Genomic DNA, 22022 nt, shown 5'->3' on the forward strand with positions numbered 1-22022 from the left:
GAAATTTCCGTATTGTGTATCCAAGAGGTGAATTCGAGAAAGAGATTGTTACTTACTTAGAATTTTTTAACAATTTCTTGAATGAAATATCTGTATTGTGTATCCAAGAGGAGAAATCAATAAAGTTTGTTACTTACATACAATTTTTGCACAATTTCTTGAGTGAAATTGCTGTATTGTGTGTCCAGGAAGCGAATTCTAGAAAGTTTGTTACTTACTTAGAATTTGTCATAATTTCATGAATGAAATGTCTGTATTGTGTATCCAAGAGGTGAATTCAAGAAAGAGTTTGTTACTGACTTACAATTTTTTCATAATTTCTTGAATGAAATTTCTGCATTTTGGTTCTTAATTACAATTTTTTTCATAATTTCATGAATGAAATTTCTGTTTTGTATCGAAATTTCTGCATTTTGATTCTTACTTACAATTTTTCATAATTTCTTGAATGAAATGTCTGTATTGTGTATTCAAGAGATGAATTCAAGAAGGAATTTGTTAGCTATTTACCATTTTTTCATAATTTCATGAATGAAATGTCTGTATTGTGTATTCAAGAGGTGAATTCAAGAAAAAGTTTTTTACCTACTTATAATTTTTTTATAATTTCATGAATGAAATGTCTGTATTGTGTACCCAAGAGGTGAATTCAAGAAAGAGTTTGTTACTTGCTTACGATTTTTTCATAATTTCTTGAATGAAATTTTTGCATTTTGGTTCTTCATTACAATTTTTGCATAATTTCATGAAAGAAGTTTCTGTATTGTGTATCGAAATTTCTATTGATTCTTACTTACAATTTTTCATAATTTCTTGAATGAAATGTCTGTATTGTGTATTCAAGAGATGAATTCAAGAACGAGTTTGGTACTTAGTTACAATTTTTCATAATATCATGAATGAAATTTCTGTATTGTTATTCAATATGTGAATTCAAGAAAGAGTTTGCTACCTACTCACAATTTTTTCATAGTTTCATGAATAAAATTTCTGTATTGTGCATCCAAGAGGTGAATTCAAGAAAGAGTTTGTTACTTACTTACAATTTTATCATAATTTAATGAATAAAATTACTGTAGTGCATTAACGATGTGAATTCAAGAGTTCGGTACTTACTTACAATTTTTTCATGGTTTCTTGAATGAAATGTAAATTTCTTGTGTATTCAAGAGGTAAATTCAGGAAAGAGTTTGTTAGCTACTTACAATTTTTTCATAATTTCATGAATGAAATGTCTGTATTGTGTATCCAAGAGGTGAATTCAAGAAAGAGTTTGTTACCTACTTACAATTTTTTCATAATTTCATGAACGCAATTTCTGCATTTTGGTTCTTAATTACAATTTTTCATAATTTCATGAATGAAATTTCTTTATTGTGTATCCAAGAAATGAATTTAAGAAAGAGTTTGTTGCCTACATACAATTTTTTCATTATTTCATGAACGAAATTTCTGCATTTTGGTTCTTAATTACAATTTTTCATAATTTCATGAAATAAATTTCTGTATTGTATATCGAAATTTCTACATTTTGATTCTTACTTACAATTTTTCATAATTTCTTGAATGAAATGTCTGTATTGTGTATTCAAGAGATGAATTCAAGAAGGAGTTTGTTAGGTATTTACAATTCTATAATTTCATGAATGAAATGTCTGTATTGTGTATTCAAGGGGTGATTACAAGAAAGAGTTTGTTACCTACTTACAATTTTTTCATAATTTCATGAATGTAATGTCTGTATTGTGTATCCAAGAGGTGAATTCAAGAAAGAGTTTGTTACTTAATTACAATTTTTTCATAATTTCTTGAATGAAATTTCCGCATTTTGGTTCTTACTTAAATTTTTGATAATTTCAGGAATGAAATTGGTGTATTGTGTATCGAAATTTCTGCATTTGATTCTTACTTACAATTTTTCACAATTTCTTGAATGAAGTGTCTGTATTGTGTATTCAAGAGTTGGATTTAAGAAGGAGTTTGGTACTTACTTACAATTTTTCATAATTTCATGAATGAAATTTCTGTATTGTTTATTCAATATGTGAAGTCAAGAACGAGTTTGCTACCTACTCACAATTTTTTCATAGTTTCATGAATGGAATTTCTGTATTGTGTATCCAAGAGGTGAATTCAAGAAAGAGTTTGTTACTTACTTACAATTTTTTCATAATTTCTTGAATGAAATTTCTCATTTTTGTTCTTACTTACAATTTTTTCATAATTTCATAGACAAAATTTCTGTATTGTGTATTCACGAGGTGAATTCAAGAGAGTTTGGTACTTACTTACAATTTTTTAGTTTCTTGAATGAAATGTAAATTTCTTGTGTATTCAAGAGACGAATTCAAGAGGGAGTTTGTTAGCTACTTACAATTTTTTCATAATTTCATGAATGAAATGTCTGTATCGGTATCCAAGAGGTGAATTCAAGAAAGAGTTTGTTACCTACTTACAATTTTTTCATAATTTCATGAATGAAATTTCTGCATTTTGGTTCTTAATTACAATTTTTCATAATTTCATGAATGAAATTTCTGTATTGTGTATCGAAATTTCTGCATTTTGATTCTTACAATTTTTTCATAATTTCTTGAATGAAGTGTCAGTATTAAGTATTCAAGAGATAAATTCAAGAAGGAGTTTGTTAGCTATTTACAATTTTTTCATAATTTCATGAAAGAAATGTCTGTATTGTGTATTTAAGAGGCGAATTCAAGAAAGAGTTTTGTTACCTACTTACTATTTTTCCATAATTTCTTGAATGAAATTTCTGCATTTTGGTTCTTAATTACAATTTTTCATAATTTCATGAATAAATTTTCTGTATTGTGTATCCAAGAGGTGAATTAAAGAAAGAGCTTGTTACTTACTTACAATTTTTTCATAATTTCATGAATTAAATTTCTGTACTGTGTGTACAGATGTGAATTCAAGAAAGAGTTTGTTATCTACTTACAATTTTTTCATAATTTCTTGAATGGAATTTCTGCATATTGGTACTTACTTACAGTTTTTCCATAATTTCATGAATGAAATTTCTATATTGTGTAACCAGTAGGCGAATTCAAGAATGAGTTTGTTACTTACTTACAATTTTTTCATAATTTCTTGAATGAAATTTCTGTATTGTGTATCCAAGAGGTGAATTCAAGAAAGAGTTTGTTACTTACTTACAATTTGTTCATTATGATATATCCAACAACGGATGATGATAAAGAATTTATTCATACTAATACATAGATTTTGCCAATGCTATCTGACGTATCCGACAAATGTTATCGATAAAGAATGTTAATAAATAAATTATTAAATTGGATGCTTAAATTATCTCAGTATTAACAATCGTATCTGTCAAAAAGACATTGATAAAGAATTTATTCAGTCTGATACTTAGATTTTCTCATTTTATCCAGCTTATCTGAAAAGCATGTTGATAAAGAATTTATTCACTCTGATACTTAGATTTTGTGAATGTTATCTGATGTATCCGACAAAGAAGTTGATATAGAATTTGTTCACTATGATACTTAGATTTTGTCAGTGTTATCAAACGTATCTGTCAAATGAAATTGATAAAGAATTTATTCACTCTGATACTTAGATTTTCTCAATTTTATCTGATGTATCAGACAAAGGAAGTTGACAAAGAATTTATCTACTCTAGTACATAGATTTTGACAATGTTATCCAACGTGTCCGACAAAGGATATTGATATAGAATTTATTCATTCTGATACTTAAATTTAGTCAATTCTATCCGATGTATCTGACAAAGATGTTGATAGAAAAAATTTATTCACTCTGATCCTTAGATTTTGTCAATGTTATCCCATGTGTCTGACAATAGATGTATGCAAAATCCTTACATCTCCGATGTTTCAATATACATTCTAAACGTTTGATATACTAGCATACTCTAAAAATAATGAACGCATAACAATGTAATTCATAATATATTTTTAATGAAATAATGACATGTAGAATATTAATACATAAAATATATTATGATACATTATTGATATCAATGAGCCACTTTGGACATTTTGAATCTTTTCCATAAACTAGTTCAACATGTTCTCTCTTGATATTGTAGCTATTGTCTTCTCTTAGCTCGTAATCAGTAGAATAATCATTATTCCATTTCGAGTCATACACAATATTTACTGGTGTGTCACCGACAGGTTCAATATGCGTTTCGTCTTTGGTATTATTTGGTTCATTACCTGTTTGATCAATGCTAGTAACGTTGGCTGACACTTTGTTTTTCATCGATTCATCATTATATTCCTTAGTGATATTTTCTACCAATGCCCTTTTTATTTTTCCGGCAATTTCACTGTCTATTACAACATTATTTTTACACAGGTAACAGTTTCGACACGTAGACAAGATATGGTTTATGATATTAGTAGAAGAGTAGGCCTTTCTTGTCCTCTTTGCTTTCATTTGAATGCTAGTACCTAAAAGATGACGATAGGTTCTTTCAATAGGTAGCATGTTACCTATAGCACTAGCAAGAAGATACCCCTCTTCATCAACTATTATTTGTATGTTGGCATTCTCTTTGAGTACTAACTTCTCTGGAAATAATGCTTTCGCATATCCACCATTTGTATAATTGAATTGTTTTGGTACTTCAAACAAATTTAATTCCTTAGTGTCATGCCAACGCAAGCATACGTTTCCGATAGTGCAACCACTTGTACTTGTTTCATAGTTCAAATACTTCTCCTTGTCAGCATTCAATGCTACAATAACACTAGCATGTGAACATATTTCTACTGGGGGGTCATCCACATGTTTAATATGCATTTCATCTTTGCTATTATTTGGTTCATTAATTGTTTGATCAATGGTAGTGACGTTTGCTGGCACTTTGTTTTTCATCGATTCATCTTTATGTTCCTTAGTGATGTTTTCTGCCAATGCACTTTTTATTTTTCTGGCAATTTCACTGTCTATTATCACATTGTTTTTACAGAGGTAATAGTTTCGGCACGTAGACAAGATATGGTTTATGATATTAGTAGAAGAGTATGCCTGTCTTCTTTTGATCTTCCGTTGAATGCTAATACTCGAAAGCTGACGATGGGGTGTAACAATAGGTAGCATGTTACCATAAGTACTAGCAAGAAGATGTCCCTCTTTATCAACTATTAGTTTTATGTTCGCATTCTCTTTGAGTGCGATCATCTCCGGAGATCTCAAACTCGCATATCCACCATCATAAGAGTTGAATTTTTTTGGTACTCCAAAGAAATTTACTTCCTTGCTGTCATGACAATGCACGCATACATTTCCAATAGTGCTACCACTTGTACTTGTTTCATAGTTCAAATACTTCTTCTTGTCGGCATTTAATGCTACAATACCAATAACATGTGAACACACTTTCTTAAAATGCTCCATCTTCACCTTTTTAAAGATATGACTTATGTGTTTATCATTCCACTGCTTATAAAATACTGATTTAATACATGCAATAAACTAGGTAGTGTCAATAACCCGCCATAGAGTACCAGTGGGAAAGCCGTGTCGTGTCTATGAGCAAGCATAGAATACGATTGCTAGAGCTGTAAGCATATTTCACATAATTTTAAGATACGTAAAAAAGTTGAATAATTTCAGTGCATAAAAAAATTCAGTAAAAAAAAAGTGCTACTACAAACATTATTTTTCTAATTGTAAAGGTCATGACTAACATATCTATATCATTCTCATTTTGAGTTTAGAAAATATTAAATGTAAAGTTTTAATGTTTTAAATATGTTTGATCTCATTTGAAGAAATATAAAAAAAAAGTTGAAAAACTACCATGTTAAAAAAATAAAAAAAAGTTAAAAAAAAAATTCAAAAAAGCATAAAAAAAATGAGCGGAAGAGCCTAAAAAGTTGGGGGGGGCCAAAACGTTGGGGGGGGGGGGTATTCTCTATACCTCAATAGAGAATGACCTAGATAATGGTCATTCAATCTCAAGCGTGCCCTAGGGGATGACCCAGACAAAGTTCATTCAACTTGATACGCTTCAGTGGTTCCTATAAATCCCCGCAAAATGGAACCTCAATAGAGAATGACCTAGATAAGGTTCGTTCAAATCAAGGGTGCAGTAGGGGATGACCTAGATAAAGTTCATTCAACTTGATACGCTTCAGTGGCTCCTATGGCCGTACGCAACATGGAACAAAGATAGAGAATGACCTAGATAATGTTCGTTCAACTCAAGGGTGCCCTAGGGGATGACCTAGATAAAGTTCATTCAACTGGATACGCTTCAGTGGTTCCTATGTCCGTACGCAAAATGGAACCTTAATAGAGAATGACCTAGATAAAGTTCGTTCAACCTCAAGAGTGCCCTAGGGGATGACCCAGATTAAGTTCATTCAACTTGATACGCTTCAGTGGTTCCTATACGTCCCATAGAAGTATAATAGAGAATGACCTAGATAAATTTCGTTTAACCTCAAGAGTGCCCTTGGGGGTGACCCAGATTAAGTTCATTCAACTTGATACGCTTCAGTGTTTCCTATATGTCTACGCAAAATGGAACCTCAATAGAGAGTGACCTAGATAAGGTTCGTTCAACCTAAAGAGTGCCCTAGGTGGTCACCTATATAAAGTTCATTCAACTTGATACGCTTCAGTGGTTCCTATACGTCCCATAGAAGTATAATAGAGAAAGACCTAGACAATTTTCGTTCAACTCAAGAGTGCCCTAGGGGGTGACCTAGATAAAGTTCATTCAAATTGATACGCTTCAGTGGTCCCTATACGTCTACGCAAAATGGAACCTCAATAGAGAATGACCTAGATAAGGTACGTTCAACCTAAAGAGTGCCCTAGATGATGACCTAGATAAAGTTCATTCAACTTGATATGCTTCAGTGGTTCCTATACGTCCCATAGAAGTATAAGGTCACATTCTACTGATATACCTATGAGTATATTTTCAAGAAAGAAATCTTCCTGAAGTTTTCTGAACTACGAACCATCCTTACCTCTTCTGCTGAACTATTGTTAGAATGAATTATTTGACAAATTCAAATTCTTAAGGTTAATACAGGTGAGACGTCATGGTTAAACACAGATTAAGCTTAATTAAAGACCAAGCCTCTAATGTTAACAGAAATATTAGATAACAGAAATATAATTTGTTCTTACATCAGGCGTTTCAGACATTTATACCTCCTGTTAAATGAAACCCAAAAAAGGCCTACTAGCCCTCTGACGGAACAACAGATACAGATACCAGGTTACAAAATAGTCAGCAACCTATCAAAGCGGGAAGGAAGGGGAATCGTACTATATATCCGAGAAACTTTCCAGATAGGACATATCAATATTGATTCAGATTATGAGCCATACCTAAAACAACTGTGGATATCAATAAATCTACCCGGTGGGCTAATTCATATTAGCATGATTTATTGAAGCCCAAGTTCCCCTAATTCAGAGGGATCCATTTTTAATGTATTTTCGACATAACATCTTCAAATTAGTCGTTCTTTTCTTAGACCACACTGCCGTTCTAAGACGAACAAATAAACTTTCAAATGGGGATAAATCCATTTATTTAGACAGTGAAAAAACAGTTACAACAGTCCAGATATTTCGGTCACATATACAGCGACCGTCTTCATTAGAAATAGTAAAATAATAAAAATGAAACTATCATATTTATATACAACAAAATAAATAACTTTTCGGGTTATTCACAAAATAATGAACTTCCGGATTATTCACTTTACTATTTTCAGAAAGAGTAATATCGTGAATCTAGTGAAATAAATAATCTAGTGAATAATCCGGAAGTTCATTAATTTGTGAATGACCCGAAAAGTTATTTATTTTGTTGTATATAAATATGTATGAATTGTATAAAAATATAATTTCAGCTGGACCTTGAAATTATAGGTTATTATGGAGCGCTCTTAAACATGGCGAATGTTATACACATAGAATGATGTAAATGACGTAGAATATCACAGAGAATGATGTTGATAAATCGTTGAATAGGATGAACAAAATACTACTAGAGGTCTCAGAAAACAATACTGCAGTAAGGTGGGCTTGGAAACCCAAAACGCTGCCATTTATGACCAAAGAATTAAAGACAGCAATAGTATAAAAGGAAAAGCATTGGATAGCATGTAAGTAGAATATACACAATAAGAATCACTATACAAAATATACCAAGGGGCGAAATCAAGTCAGAAAACTATTCAGAAAGCAATATGACCAGCATGAGGAGGCTATAGCAGCAGCAAGCGAGTCAATTCCAAAACGCTTTTGAAATTATCTCAGCCAGTAAAACCGGTAGACACTGTTACTTGAATTCAAGAGAATGACTATACAGAACATGACCCAAAGGAATTTCCGATGCTGTAAATAGGGATTTTACATCTATATTTACTTCACCTGATAATACCCCTTATCCAGAGCCCCCCACCTATACCTTCATGGCCCCTATGCTCCGAGTTACAGTCAACAGGGTAGGTGTAGAGACACGCCTAAAGCCGTTGAACCCATATAAGTTAGTGGAACCTGATGGTGAACAACCGAGGCTTAAAAGAAGTACTTGTCAAACTGTTAGGTCTGCTAACTCATCTTTTTCAGAAATATCTTGATGAAAAGTCTATAGCGCAGGATTGACGCATAGCCTACACAGCCCCCATATACAAGGGTGGTAGCATAGAGGACACAAGCAATTACCAGCCAATCAGTATTACCTCTGCAGTCTTGAAGCTACTAGAAGTGATTGTTAACACTGTAATCCTGAAACACTTGATAACCAAAAAAATGGTCTCATCATGTCAGCATGGCTTTAGCCGGCTTTAGGTCTGGTTGGTCAGTTGAAACAAACCAGATTTATTCTTATAATTATATCACTGATCTTCTGGACCAGGGGTTTCCAGTTGACATCCTACTGTGGATTTTGCAAAGGCGTTTGACAAAGTCTGCCATAAAAGATTACAATTCAAACAGGAATCTATTAGGATGAATAAGGATCAGTTCAGTTCAGATGATGAATCAGTAGTTCAGTTCCCAACAGATGATTAAAATATTTGAGAGAATGGAAGGACATTTTTCTCCAAGGCGACATAATCAAATTGAGGAAAAGAGGAAAATAAACAAAATCGCTAAAATACAAACAAGTCAAGTATATGCTGTGCCAAATTACTCTGTATAGAACAATATATTGTGTAGGACAGAAATCAAGAAAAAAAAATGAATATAAGATTGGGTTAAGTTCTTTCTTCAAATATAACAATCATTGCTGCTGCAAATTGGATCACAGCCCCGCCTCCATCCCACTAATCGGACCACATAAAGCCCTAGGTTACATACAAAAGTTTACTGATTTTCAATCGTTTTTTCTTTCTTTCAAGTTAGTTTTATTTGGCACTATGAAACAAATATCAATGAGGAATATGTACAAAAAATAATACAAACTTAAAAAATCAGAAGACTTATGTATATAGCCTAGGTCTATAGCTTGTCCCCTTATAGGGGGGGGGGGGAACACGAAATAAGAAAAGCAGGAACTGTTATTTGGGAAAGATTATTGAGTGAGGGTTTGAGTGGCATATTTTTTTTCTATTTGATTTCTTTTTTTACAACATGAATTTCCTGTGTCAAAATTGAATGCAATGTATTGGGCCTTTGGCCAACTTGTTAACTGTCTACAAGAAACTATCTTATCAGTATTCTACACACTTAAGTGTCTTCTTTAGATATTCTTTCAATTCACTAAATGGGCTGCCAATATATGTTTATTTTACTTTAATTTCAGAATTTAACAGACTTTTTTTTTATAAAATATCATCAGTGCCAAATACAGTCAGTCACTAAACAAAATACTGAAATGCAAGCTTTAGGATATTATAATTTTGGTACACAACAACATCTACTTTTGGGCAATTAAAAATCATTTGGTGGCATTTCAAATATAAAAACTGTAAATTTTAAAATGCATCAATGCGCGAACTTTGAAATCTCTAACTAGTAAGTAGCTCAGAAATATTTTATGTAATCAATACAACACTTTAGCTTCTACTCAGCATAGTCCCCAGCAGAATTTGTCCTCTCTGTCGTTGTTCAAATTTGTGCATGCCTACGGCTCTAAATTCTAAGAGTTGGCCTCAAAACCAACTTCATTTAACTTCTTCATTGGTCCAAAAATATTTCCTGTATAGAAGCTCTTTAAAGGATTCAAGCAAATGAAACTCAAACAACATAAGTCAGGCTGCATGCGAATCTGGAAGGATATCCCATCACAGTTTTCAACTGTTTCTTTCTTTAGCTGTGCCACATAAAAGCTTACCCAGTTCAGAAGCAAAAGCACAGTTTTAGTCAGGAGTCAACTAAGTTTTGTGCAAACAGCAGAACTTAACCCATTTTTGAGTACATCAGTGTAATACTAGTTGTTGATCTTTAATATAATCACAATTAGGTATACCCCTGAGAGCTGGAATACTTTAAGAACAACTAAAAGTCAAGTCCAGGGACAGGTCGAGGAGTGTCAATCTAGGTAAAACACTTGTTTTGCCTTTTTTTTAGCTCCAGCAAAACTCATCCATACTGCTAGAGCTTGACATCATCATTACCAGAAATTAATTGAAAAAAAAATTTCCACAAGGAAAGTTTTTCAAAGAAAAGTAAAGAGCTCCATTAAACCAAGAATGAGCAAAAATAAAGTCAAATAATGGTCCAAGCGTAAAACTACCACAAATATTTATCAATAAATAAATGAAAATCAAAACGAACAAAAATTACAATAAATAGTCGAGTCAAACTCAAAACGAGAAAAAATTAACATGAGTAGGGCTGATAACCCCTATGATGCCTTCTCAAGATCAGTACACAATTTGCGCTTTACTGCAAAAAAAAAAAAAAAATAAAATAAATAACCGTGTATTGTCAGTTAAATTGACATATACTGATATTTCTTCGTTAAGGTTTGATAATTTTTCATTTATGAAAGTAATAAAGGTGAAAACATTCAAGCGTATTGTTGTCAGTAAAGCGAAAGTTGTGTTCTGGTCTTGAGAAGGCATAGGGGTTATCAGCCCTACTCGTGTTAATTTTTGGTTGTTTTGATTTTGACTCGTCTATTTATTGTAATTTCTGTTAGTTTTGAATTTCATTTATTTTTTTATAGTGATTTGTGGTAGTTTTACGATTCGAAGATTATTTGACTTTATTTTTTCTCATTCTTGGCTTAATGGAGCCCTTTAATTTTCTTTGAAAAACTTATCTTGTGGAAAGTTTTTTTTAAATTAATTTATGTTCGTTTTTCATTGACATAGTCTTTTAAATGGAAAAAAACAAGTATTGCAAATCTTTTCGGTTTTCATAGGCAGTGCAATATCGCTACCTAAGTAAAGAGCGATGTGGGTACAACGTATTATTTTTATTATTATTTTTTTTTTTTTTTTTTTTTTTTTTTTTTTTAGACCGGGGCGCTTCGTATCGAAGAAGCTGTCGTAGAAACTTCGAAAAGGGTTCATTCGATTGGAAATTCAAAGGGCTAGTACACTTTTTAATAGTCTACTGATTGGAGGGCAACTAACCCCCCTCCCACGCCCACCATTTCCCCAAACACAATCAGTCAAAATTTTGAGATAGCCATTTTGGTCGACGTAGTTAAAAGATCCGGAAATTATGTCTTTGAGGATGACAGCCCCCTCCCCCATAGCCCTCAGAGCAAGGGTTGTGAGTTATGCGCTGGGTGCCTTTAAGATTTATATAGAGTGATCGTATAAACTTTGGAGGGGGCTCAATGGATTGCTAATCAGAAGTTGTCCTTTTTCAGATTCAGAGTGGTCGGAGGGTAGATACCTCCCTCCGGATACCCTCCCCTCACAAACACACAAACCTCGTATTTTGCTGAAATGCATCTGATAAAAAAAATTTGAGATGGCCATTTGTCGTACAAACTTCAAAAAGAGCTCATTCGATTCAAAATTGAAAGAGCTAGTGCCCTTTTTAATAGTCAAAAGTGATTGGAGGGTAACTAGCCCCCCTCTCCCGCCCACCACTTCCCCAAACAAATCCAATCAAAATTTTGATATAGCCATTTTGTTCTACGTAATTGAAAGGTCTGGAACTTATGTCTTTGAGGATGACAACCACCCACTGCCCTCAGGGCAAGGGTTATCAGTTATGCCCTGGGGGCATATAATGTATATATAGATATAAGAACCATATATATCCCCAGAGTATAACTTACAACGCCTGTACCTGGGCCCTGGGGTGTTGTGTCGACCCTGGAGTTTTAATATCTGATGGTTGAACTATTTTTAACAAAATGGTTACCTGAAATTTTTATTGGATGGGTTCATCCATCTGATAGACCCAAAGGCATGGAGGGAGGGAGGGGCTAGTTGCCCTCCGATCTTTTTTCACTCTGAGAAAATGAACTAGAACTTTTAATTTCCATTCGCCTGAACCTAGTCTAACGTTTGTACACGTATTGCGTTCAAAACAACCAGATAGGTTCCAAAACGAGAATAGAAAGCGCCCACCCCGGCCCTGGGGGGGGGGGGAGTTTAGTTGACAGAAAAGTTTTTCCTATATTATTTTTGAACTATTTTTAAAGAAATGACCATACGTAAAAGAGTTTTTATAATATGATCTTTGAACTATTTTTAACAAAATGGCTACCTCAAATTTTTAGATGTATTTGGGAAAAAGGGCTTGGGCGGCCAGTTGCCCTTTGATCACTTTTGACTCTTAAAAAGGGCACTAGAACTCTCGATTTACAATCAAATGAACACCTTTTGAAGTTTTTTCGACGACCCCTTCCACGTTAAGTGCTACTGGTAAAAAAATAAATGAAGAGTGGGAGGTCTTTATCGGCCCTACGATCACTTTTGACTCTTAAAAAGTGAATTACAACTTTTAATTTCCAATCAAATGAGCCCTCTAGGAAGTTTATACGAGCATCCCTTCTATAACAACCAATATATGCCCCAGGGCATAACTTAACACGCCTACCCAGGGCCCTGGGGGGCTGTGTCGACACCGGAGTTTTTGTTATCAGAACTTTGAACTATTTTTAACAAAATGTCTATCTCAAAATTTTTATCTGATGCATTTAGGTGTGGGGTGTGGTGGGAGGCTAGCTGCCCTCCGATCTCTTTTGACTCTTAAAAAGTGAACAACAACTTTCAATATCCAATCAAATGAGCCCTCTCCGCAGTTTATACGACCATCCCTTCCATAAGAACTATATATGCCCCTAGAGCATTGCTCATAACGCCTGCCTCCGGGCCCTGGCGGGTTCCGTCAACACAGAAATTTTTCTTATCTGACCTTCGAACTATTTTTAATGAAATGGCTATTATAAAATTTAATTGGATGGGCTTGAGGAAAAAAGGGTGTGTGGGGGGACTAGTTGCCCTCGGATATCTTTTGACTCTTAAAAATTGAACTAGAACTTTCAATCTCCAATCAAATGAGCCCCCTCTGAAGTTTATACGAGCATCCCTTTCATAAGAACCATAAATACCCCCAGGACAACACTTATAACGCCTATCCCCCGGACTCTGGGGGGAGTTTTTGTTATCTAATTTTTTAACAATTTCCAAAACACTGTCTATCTCAAAATGTGTAGCGGACGGGTTTTGGGGAAAAAAGAGCATGGGGGGGCTAGTTTAACTCTCTTGACTCTTAAAAAGTGAACTAAAACTTTCAATTTTCAATCAAATGAGCCCTCTATGAAGTTTGTACGAGCATTCCTTTCATAGGAACCATACATGTCCTTAGGGCATATAACTTAGAACGCCTTCCCCTGTGCCCTGGGGGGGTTCTATTGACACTGGATTTTTTCTTATCTGACCTTTGAACTATATTTAACAAAAAGTCTATCTCAAAATTTTCATAAGATGGGTTTTGAAACAGAACGCGTGGAGGGGGGGGGCTAGCTGCCCTCGGATCTCTTTTGACTATTAAAAAGTGAGTTAGAACTTTCAATATCCAATCAAATGAGCCCTCTCTGAAGTTTATACGAGCATCCCTTTCATACGAACAATATATGCCCCAGGGCATAACTTACGACGCCTGCCCCAGGGCCCTGGGGAGTTGTGACGACACCTGAGTTTTTGTTATCTGACTTTTGAGCAATTTTTAACTTAATGGCTATCTCAAAATTTTTATTGGATGCATTTGGGGAAAAAGGGGAGTGAGGGGGGGCTAGTTGCCCTCCTATCTCTGTTGGCTCTAAAAAACTGAACTAGAACTTTCGATTTCCAATCAAAAAAGCCATCTCTGAATTTTTTACGAGCATCCCTTCAATAAGAACCATATATTCCCCCAGGATATAACTTACAACACCTGCTCTCGGGCCCTGGGGGGCTGTGTTACCCTGAGTTTTCGTTAAATGGTATTTGAACTATTAAAAAAAAAGTAGTCGCAAAGTTCTTATCGGATGGGTTTGAGGAAAAAAGGGCGTTGAGGGGGAGGGGCTAGGTGCCCTCCAATCTCTTTTGACTCTTTAAAAATGAACTAGAACTTACAATTTCCAATCAAATGAACCCTCTTGGAAGTTAATACGAGCATCCCTTCCATAGGACCCATATATGCCCCCAGGGCACAACTTACCATGCCTGCTTCCGTGCCCTGGTGAGTTGCGTCGACACCGGAATTTTGTTATATGATCTTTGAACTATTTTTAACAAAATAGCTATCTTAAATTTTTAATTGGATGCATTTGTGAAAAAAGGGTTTGGGGGGGGGGGCGAGCAGGTTACCCTCCAATATCTTTTGACGCTTAAAAAGTGGACTAGAACTTTCAATTTCCAATCAAATGAGCCCTCTCAGAAGTCCTCTCAGAGCCCCCTCATACAAGCATTCCTTCCATAAAAACCATATATGCCCCCAGGGCATAACTTATAACCCTTGCCCTGAAGACTGTGAGGGGAGTGTCCTGCTCAAACATATAATTTCCAGAACTTTCAAATACATTGAACAAAATGGCTATATCAAAATTTTGATTGGATGTGTTTGTGGAAATAGTGGGCGTGGAAGGGGTGTTAGTTGCCTTCCAAGCACTTTTGACCATTAAAAAGGGAACTAGCCATTTAAATTTTCAATCAAATGATCCCTTTCTGAAGTTTCTATGACAACACTTTCGATAAAAAACCTTATATGCCTGCAGGGCATAAATTACAACCCTTGCCCTGATGGCTGTGGGGGAGTTGTCATCCTCAAAGAACTAATTTCCACAATTTAAAACTACGTTTAATAAAATGGCTATCTCAAAATTTTGATTGGATGTGTTTGGGGGAATGATGGGCGTGGGGGGGGCTATTTGCCCTCCAATCACTTTCGACTATTAAAAAGGGCACTAGCCCTTTGAATTTCCAATTGAACGAGCCTTTTTTGAGGTCTCTACGACAATACCTTCTATAAGAACCTTATATGTCCCCAGGGCATAACTTAAAACCCTTTCCCTGAGGGTTGTGGGGGAGTGTCCTCCGCAAAAACACATTTTCTATCTGGAAATCAACTACGCTGAACAAAATGGCTATCTCAAACTTTTGCTTGGATGTGTTTGGGGGAATGAGGGCCGTGGGGGGGGGCTAGTTGCCCTCCAATTTTTGCTTCTGGAATTTTTCCCCTTCTTAAGAAATATGAGTTGAAAAGGATCCGGATTAATTATTTTAGATTTTGTAAATTTTTGTTGTTTCCTCCACCTTGGACCAAAAACCGGGTAATTATTAATAAATTTCTTGTTCCTGATTTACTGTAAAACTGGAAGAACTACATAGAAAACTTTCAAATACCGCTTGTATCTGTTTTTCTCCGCACCATCACCTTATCAGGTTTTTTCAGTCGTAAGTTATTTTTCCTTAATTTGTTTTTTTGTTTTTTTCTCTTTGGTCACTCCACATTTTTTAGTATTGTAAAGAGTGAGTAAAAATCAAATAATGATAATAGTAATGACAGCTTGAGTCCATATTTCTGCATGTTACTGCTTATTAAATTCTGCATGTTACTGCTTATTAAATTCTGTAAGTTGTGAGGGTTTTTTTCTCTTCTTCTTTTCCCCCTCCTTTTATGTTATTTCTCTTTTGTTTTAGTTTCTTTTAAATTTTATGTGTTACTCTGTAACTGGTATTCTTTGATTTCCATATTGATTTGCGTTGCATTTTTTGTGTTTTTTTCGTAATACTCCACGTATTGTACCTCTGTATAGTGTGGGTTAGAAATAAAAAATAATAATAATAAAAATAATATGTATATGAAACTGACAACACACGGTTATTTTTTTTTATGTAAAGTACAAATTATGTTCTGGTCTGAAAAAGACATGGGTGTTGTCAGCCACACTCCTTTTAATTTTGCTCGTTTTGAGTTTGACTAGGCTATCTATTATAATCTCTGCTAGTTTTGGGTTTCCTTGTGGTAGTTTTACACTTGGAAGATAAGAAAAACAAACCTGTAGAATTTGACAACGCTTTTGTCTGTAAAAACTTAAACAATTTAGAATTTGTTGATTCCAAAAGCCAACTATCCTTTCAAAGGATAACAAAATCTTCTTAAACTTTTTGATGCCATATGATATAGCTTAATTTTGATGATTGTTGGCCTATATTTTTTTCTTCTTCAATTTGGCACCCGCTACTGCCAAAAATTGCAGAAGTTCACATGGAAGTCCTTTCAACACAAATGGATTTGTGTTCAAATTTGGAAAGCCTTATTTTCCACGGGGGGGGGGGGGGTCAAGTGTGATATCCAACCTGTTCCAGATAGTCAGTTCACCAAGTACTAGAGGCCACCTCTTGAAGCTTTATTGAAAACATGCTAACACCAGAATGCAAAACAAATTCCTCTCTAACAGCATAGTTAGCCTCTGGAACTCCCTTAGCCAGAATGCTATTATGTCGCCCAGTGTTGAAGCCTTCAAGTATGCAGTTGACAAAGACTGGTGCAAGAAACCTTGGCTCACAATATGGGATGCACCTAACAAGTTGAATTATCATCATTAGTAACTAACATTCATAGGGTATTGAAAAAGTATATTGAGAGTATTGAAAAGTACATTTGGAAAAAGTATTAAAAGGCAAATGAGTGGTATTTTCACTGAAATATCAAAAAATTTACCCTGTTGTATAAATAGCATTAACCAAAAAAGCACAAAACAGCAAACTTTGGTAATATCTTATATTAGTGACTCTATAGAAGGAAACACCTTAATAAAACAAAAGCAATACAAATAGATTCTTATTTTATGCTCTTTTCAAAAATAATATTTGTATTTTTGACAATGTACCCTATCCCCCCACCCTGATGGTCAAAGATTTAGTCCTAAATAATAGATTTCTCCTTTGTTTACCATCTTGTTATACATCATGTCTTCTTTGTTAAAATAGGCTTGTTGTATTCTTGGCCTATAAAAACCATTATCTAAGTAATTCCCTTAGAATTGTTGGATAAAAATAATATATAAAAATGATTTGAAAAAGTGGATAATAATGGAAGGAATTGTGATAATATGATTATGGTAATATAAACATGATGCATATTATATAAAGTGAAGAACTTTATTTTGTTAGTGTTTTTTGTTTAGATGTGTACACCACTGTACATCCTAGAGCATCCAGACCCACTGTACATCCTAGAGCTATATCTGGCACCAAGAAGGAGGGGGGGAGGGCATTGTCCAAAACACAAATATGATATTTCAGAAGAGCATGAAATAAGGAATATAGTAGCACTACTTTTATTTTATTAATGTTTCCTTCTGTGGAGCTGTTGATCAAGAATGTTACCACAAACAAATGCAGATAGCCTAGGGCTATAGGCAAATCAAATCCAATTAGTGAAGGGGGGAGGGTGAAATGCAATTGTAATGGTGATAATTCAACTTGGAAGGATAATTGCAAGGGGAACCAAATGGTCTATAATATTTTTCTATCTGTTTATGGTCTTACAATATAGCCTAAGTTAAATTAAGCCAGCCAAAAAGGTAGCAACCTTGACAAAAATTACCAGTAAACAAGACCATACCCAAGATTTTTTTTTTTTGGGGGGGGGGGTTACACAAAAAACTCAAAAAACACATTAAAAAATTGTTTATATTCATTTTTTTTATGTTTTTACAAGTCAGACAAACATTTGAGGGGGGGGGGGGTTCAAACCACCCACCCCCCTGGGTACAGCCTTGCTAATAAATATTGGATAATTCATATAAATGACCTATAAATAAAATGAACATACGACTTGATACTTTTTTATGCTGTTTTTGAATATAATACTAGTTCTTGGCAAAAATTCAATTTTAGGCCCTTTACAGACCATCAAGATGATACCTTTTTCTCTTATTTTAGATACAGCTTATATATATCTGTTAGCATCAGTCTTGTTAAAACCAGTTTACCTGGTTTAGGACTACTTTTATTTTATTAATGTTTCCTTCTGTGGAGCTGGTGCTCAAGAATGTTACCACAAACATCTGCAGATAGCCTAGGGCTACAGGCAAATCCAATCCAATTAGTGGAGAGGGGAGGGTGAAATGTAATTGTAATGGTCATAATTCAACTTGGAAGGATTATTGCAAGGGGAACCAAATGGTCAATTATATTTTTCTATCTGTTTATGGTCTTACAATATAGCCTAGCCTAGGTTAAATTTAGCCAGCCCATACAGGTAGCAGGCCTTGACAAAAATTACCAGTAAACAGGACCATACCCAGGATTTTTTCTTTTTTTGAAGGGGGGGGGGGGACACAAAAGAAAACTCGAAAAACACATAAAAAAAATTGTTTATATCCATTTTTGTTATGTTTTTACAGGTTAGACAAACATTTGGGGGGAGGTTCAAACAACCCAACCCTCCCCCCCCCTGGGGATAGCCGTGCTAATAAATATTGGATAATTCATATAAATGACCTATAAATAAAATGAACATACGACTTGATACTTTTTTATGCTGTTTTTGAATATAATACTAGTTCTTGGCAAAAATTCAATTTCAGGCCCTTTACAGACCATCAAAGATTATACCTTTTTCTCTTATTTTAGATACAGCTTACATACCTCTGTTAACATCACTCTTGTTAAAACCAGTTTACCTGTAAATTGAATTGACAGTAACAAATTCAAGAATAAATAAACATATGGTAAATATATAGGCTAGGCCTAATATGGGCTATATATTTGAATAAGATTAGAAATGTTATGTTAGGTTAGAATTAGATTTGTAAAAAACAGTTATTATTATATTCAGAAAGAACATGAAAAAGGTATCAATAATACACATAAAGTACAAATAAAGTAAACATACTACTTAATGGCTTTTTTTATGCTCTTTCCAAATATTATAATCACTTTTGCTGCTAATGAATGTTACCCTACCCCTATATATACAAATTCAGGTTATATTTTTGCACATTAGGGGGATGGGAAATCCACCATATGGCTAATATGAGGGTAAAACTCATTTGCAAAGCAAATAAATATTATATCTAGATTCAGGATGCAATTCTGGGTATATATTTGCACATTAGGGGGTGGAGGTATATACTCCATAAATATACAGGTAAAAACAAGGAAATAAGTGAAGATAAAGGTTATCCCCCTGCAAAATATGTTAGCTATGATTATTCTGCATATTATGGAGTAAGAATTGTTTTCTTAGCATGTTTCCTTATGTTAAACTGGGCTCCTAAGCTTATAATATTGGTTTGGCAAATTTAAAGATTTTTACATATATTCACTGTCAAATTAGCAATCTGGTGATATCCTGTACAAATATATACCATGAATTGGTATATATAGGGGTGGGTAAATTTGTAGGTGGCACAATAATTTAGCTAGGATGAAAGTGAAAATGTTATTTGATGCCTTTTTTATGCTCTTTCATAATACAATAATTGCTTCTGTTGCAAATTGCATCTTGGCCAGTAAAGGTATTTTATATGAATTATGAAAGAGCATAAAAAAAGCATCAAATGATGTTTTCTCTTTCATCCTAGCTAAATTATATGGGCCACTGCAAATTCACCTTGAATTTACACCCCCACCCCCCTAATGTGCAAATATATACCCTGAATTGTCAATGGCAAAGTTTCAAATTGCAAAATTCAGCACTATTTTTTTTTACAGCATTTGAAAACTTGAAATGGTAGGAAAATCATTTGAATTGAGTTGCCTAATAAATGAGGTTTGAATTGTTATAAATAAGTATTTTTGGAATATATTACTCTTGAACAACTTATTTATAAACTAGTGATATGTTTTTAACCACTTTTCAATAGCTTAACTAGTGTTGATAATTTTGGTACTCTTATGTTAAATGTACTCTTTCATATAGTGCTAGTTTGGTTAATGCTAATGATATGAAATAGAATGAATATATAATAGTTTAGAAACAGATTTGGGCTATATATTTGCACATTAGGGGGGAGGGGGGGGGGGGGTAAAGCATAGCATATATTATTATGTAACCTAACCTAGGTACCTTCCCCCCCCTCCCATAAACCCCAAAAAACAACAGTTTAAACATCATATATGCAATGAAAACCATGCTATACATTGTATTACCCTATAGCAATATCTTGAATTAACCTGTCAAAAACAGGTTTTTTGTGACTGGTTTCCATTGCAGTATATAAAAGAGTGCATTTAACATAGGAGTACCATAACTTCTTTGTGTGGTTACACAATGAAATACTGGTAAATATATACCAAATCATATTATTGAGTTAGGAATAAAGTGAATACACCATTTGATGCCTTTTTCATGCTGATTAAAAATATAATAATCATTTCTATCACAAATGAATTTTAGCCCCCCCCCCCTATATATATGCCAATTCAGGGTACATATTTCTACATTCGGGGGGGGGTAGGGGTAAAGTTTAAACTTACCTCCCATTTACAACAGAAACAAATTTTGCCCCCCCCCCCTAAAGTAGAAATATATACCCTGAATTGGCATACATAGGGGGGGGGGCAAAATTTATTTCCAATAGAAATGATTATTATATTTGTAATCAGCATTAAAAAAGGCATCAAATGGTGTATTCACTTCATTCCTAACTCAATAATATGATTTGGTATATATTTACCAAAATACCTTGTGGTCCTTTAAGGGCTCAAGATATAATTTGCAACATAAGTGATTATTTTATTATCAGAGAGCATAAAAAAGGCATCAAATGATATTTTCACTTTCATCCTAGCTAAATTATTGTGCCACCTGCAAATTTACCTAGAAGTGGGGTAAAATTCATTTGCAGCAAAGTGATTAGGCCTATTAAAATTGGGAAAAGCATAAAAAAGGCATCAAATTGTATGTTCACTTTATTTGTAGTTCATTTATGTGAATTTATTCAATATTTACCAAATTAGCCTACCATCCAGCTGAACCACAGAGGGAGAGATAGCCTTCCCTTTACTTTCAAAATATTAAATCACCTGCTTTCCCCATTTCCAATCAATTCCTCTTATGACTCGTCCTCCAACTCCTTCCATGATATTGTGTGTAGATCTAGCACCACTTGAATTGCTGGAAGAACTGGCTTCTTGCATTTTAGGCTAGGCCTAGTAATTTTTATGCCAATGCTAAAGTAAGGACAATTCAATTTAAGGACAATTCAATCTAGTAATTTTTGAAGGCAAATAGAGTTTGAGTGATTTTTTATAGTTTATTTCTCTCAAGTAGTCAAGTATTTTGTTTAAATAGTTTTTTAGCAATAAGAGTAGAAATGACGTCATCAAGCATTTCAGTTATTTCTTCAAAAAAAGTTGAACTGTTCATAGCAGTGTTATTAGATGTTTTTACTCGAAGTTAAAAAAGTTTTTTAACTCGAAGCACAGACAAAAAGTATGTGGACTACACGTCTCCAAGTCCTTTTTCTATCTAGATTGTTGATTATGGTAGAGAAAAAATACGAAAAGAAACTACATATAAATAGAGTAAAGTTCAGATTTTGTAATATTTTATGGTCAGATATAACCGTTAACCCGGAATCTGGCTAATTTTAGAATCGAATTTGTTCAGTGGAAAAATTG

The 22022-nt window shown here is 34.0% G+C and overlaps 1 protein-coding gene across 1 annotated transcript in view; it reads right to left on the reverse strand.

Moving 5' to 3' along the window:
• The window catches only part of LOC148946078 (E3 ubiquitin-protein ligase MIB1-like), a 213637-nt gene extending 191927 nt beyond the window's left edge, over window positions 1-21710 (reverse strand). Inside the window, exon 1 of the mRNA XM_089097597.1 lies at window positions 21426-21710. Within this exon, the coding sequence (XP_088953723.1) occupies window positions 21426-21539 (114 nt within the window). The 5' untranslated portion in view covers window positions 21540-21710. The remainder of the gene's footprint in view (window positions 1-21425) is intronic.
• Between the last annotated feature and the right edge of the window lie 312 nt (window positions 21711-22022).

The sequence above is a fragment of the Artemia sp. Qi Xiang Cuo genome, chromosome 12, assembly GCF_049724085.1.
Source record: "Artemia sp. Qi Xiang Cuo chromosome 12, ASM4972408v1, whole genome shotgun sequence".
Classification (NCBI taxonomy): Eukaryota; Metazoa; Arthropoda; class Branchiopoda; order Anostraca; family Artemiidae; genus Artemia; species Artemia sp. Qi Xiang Cuo.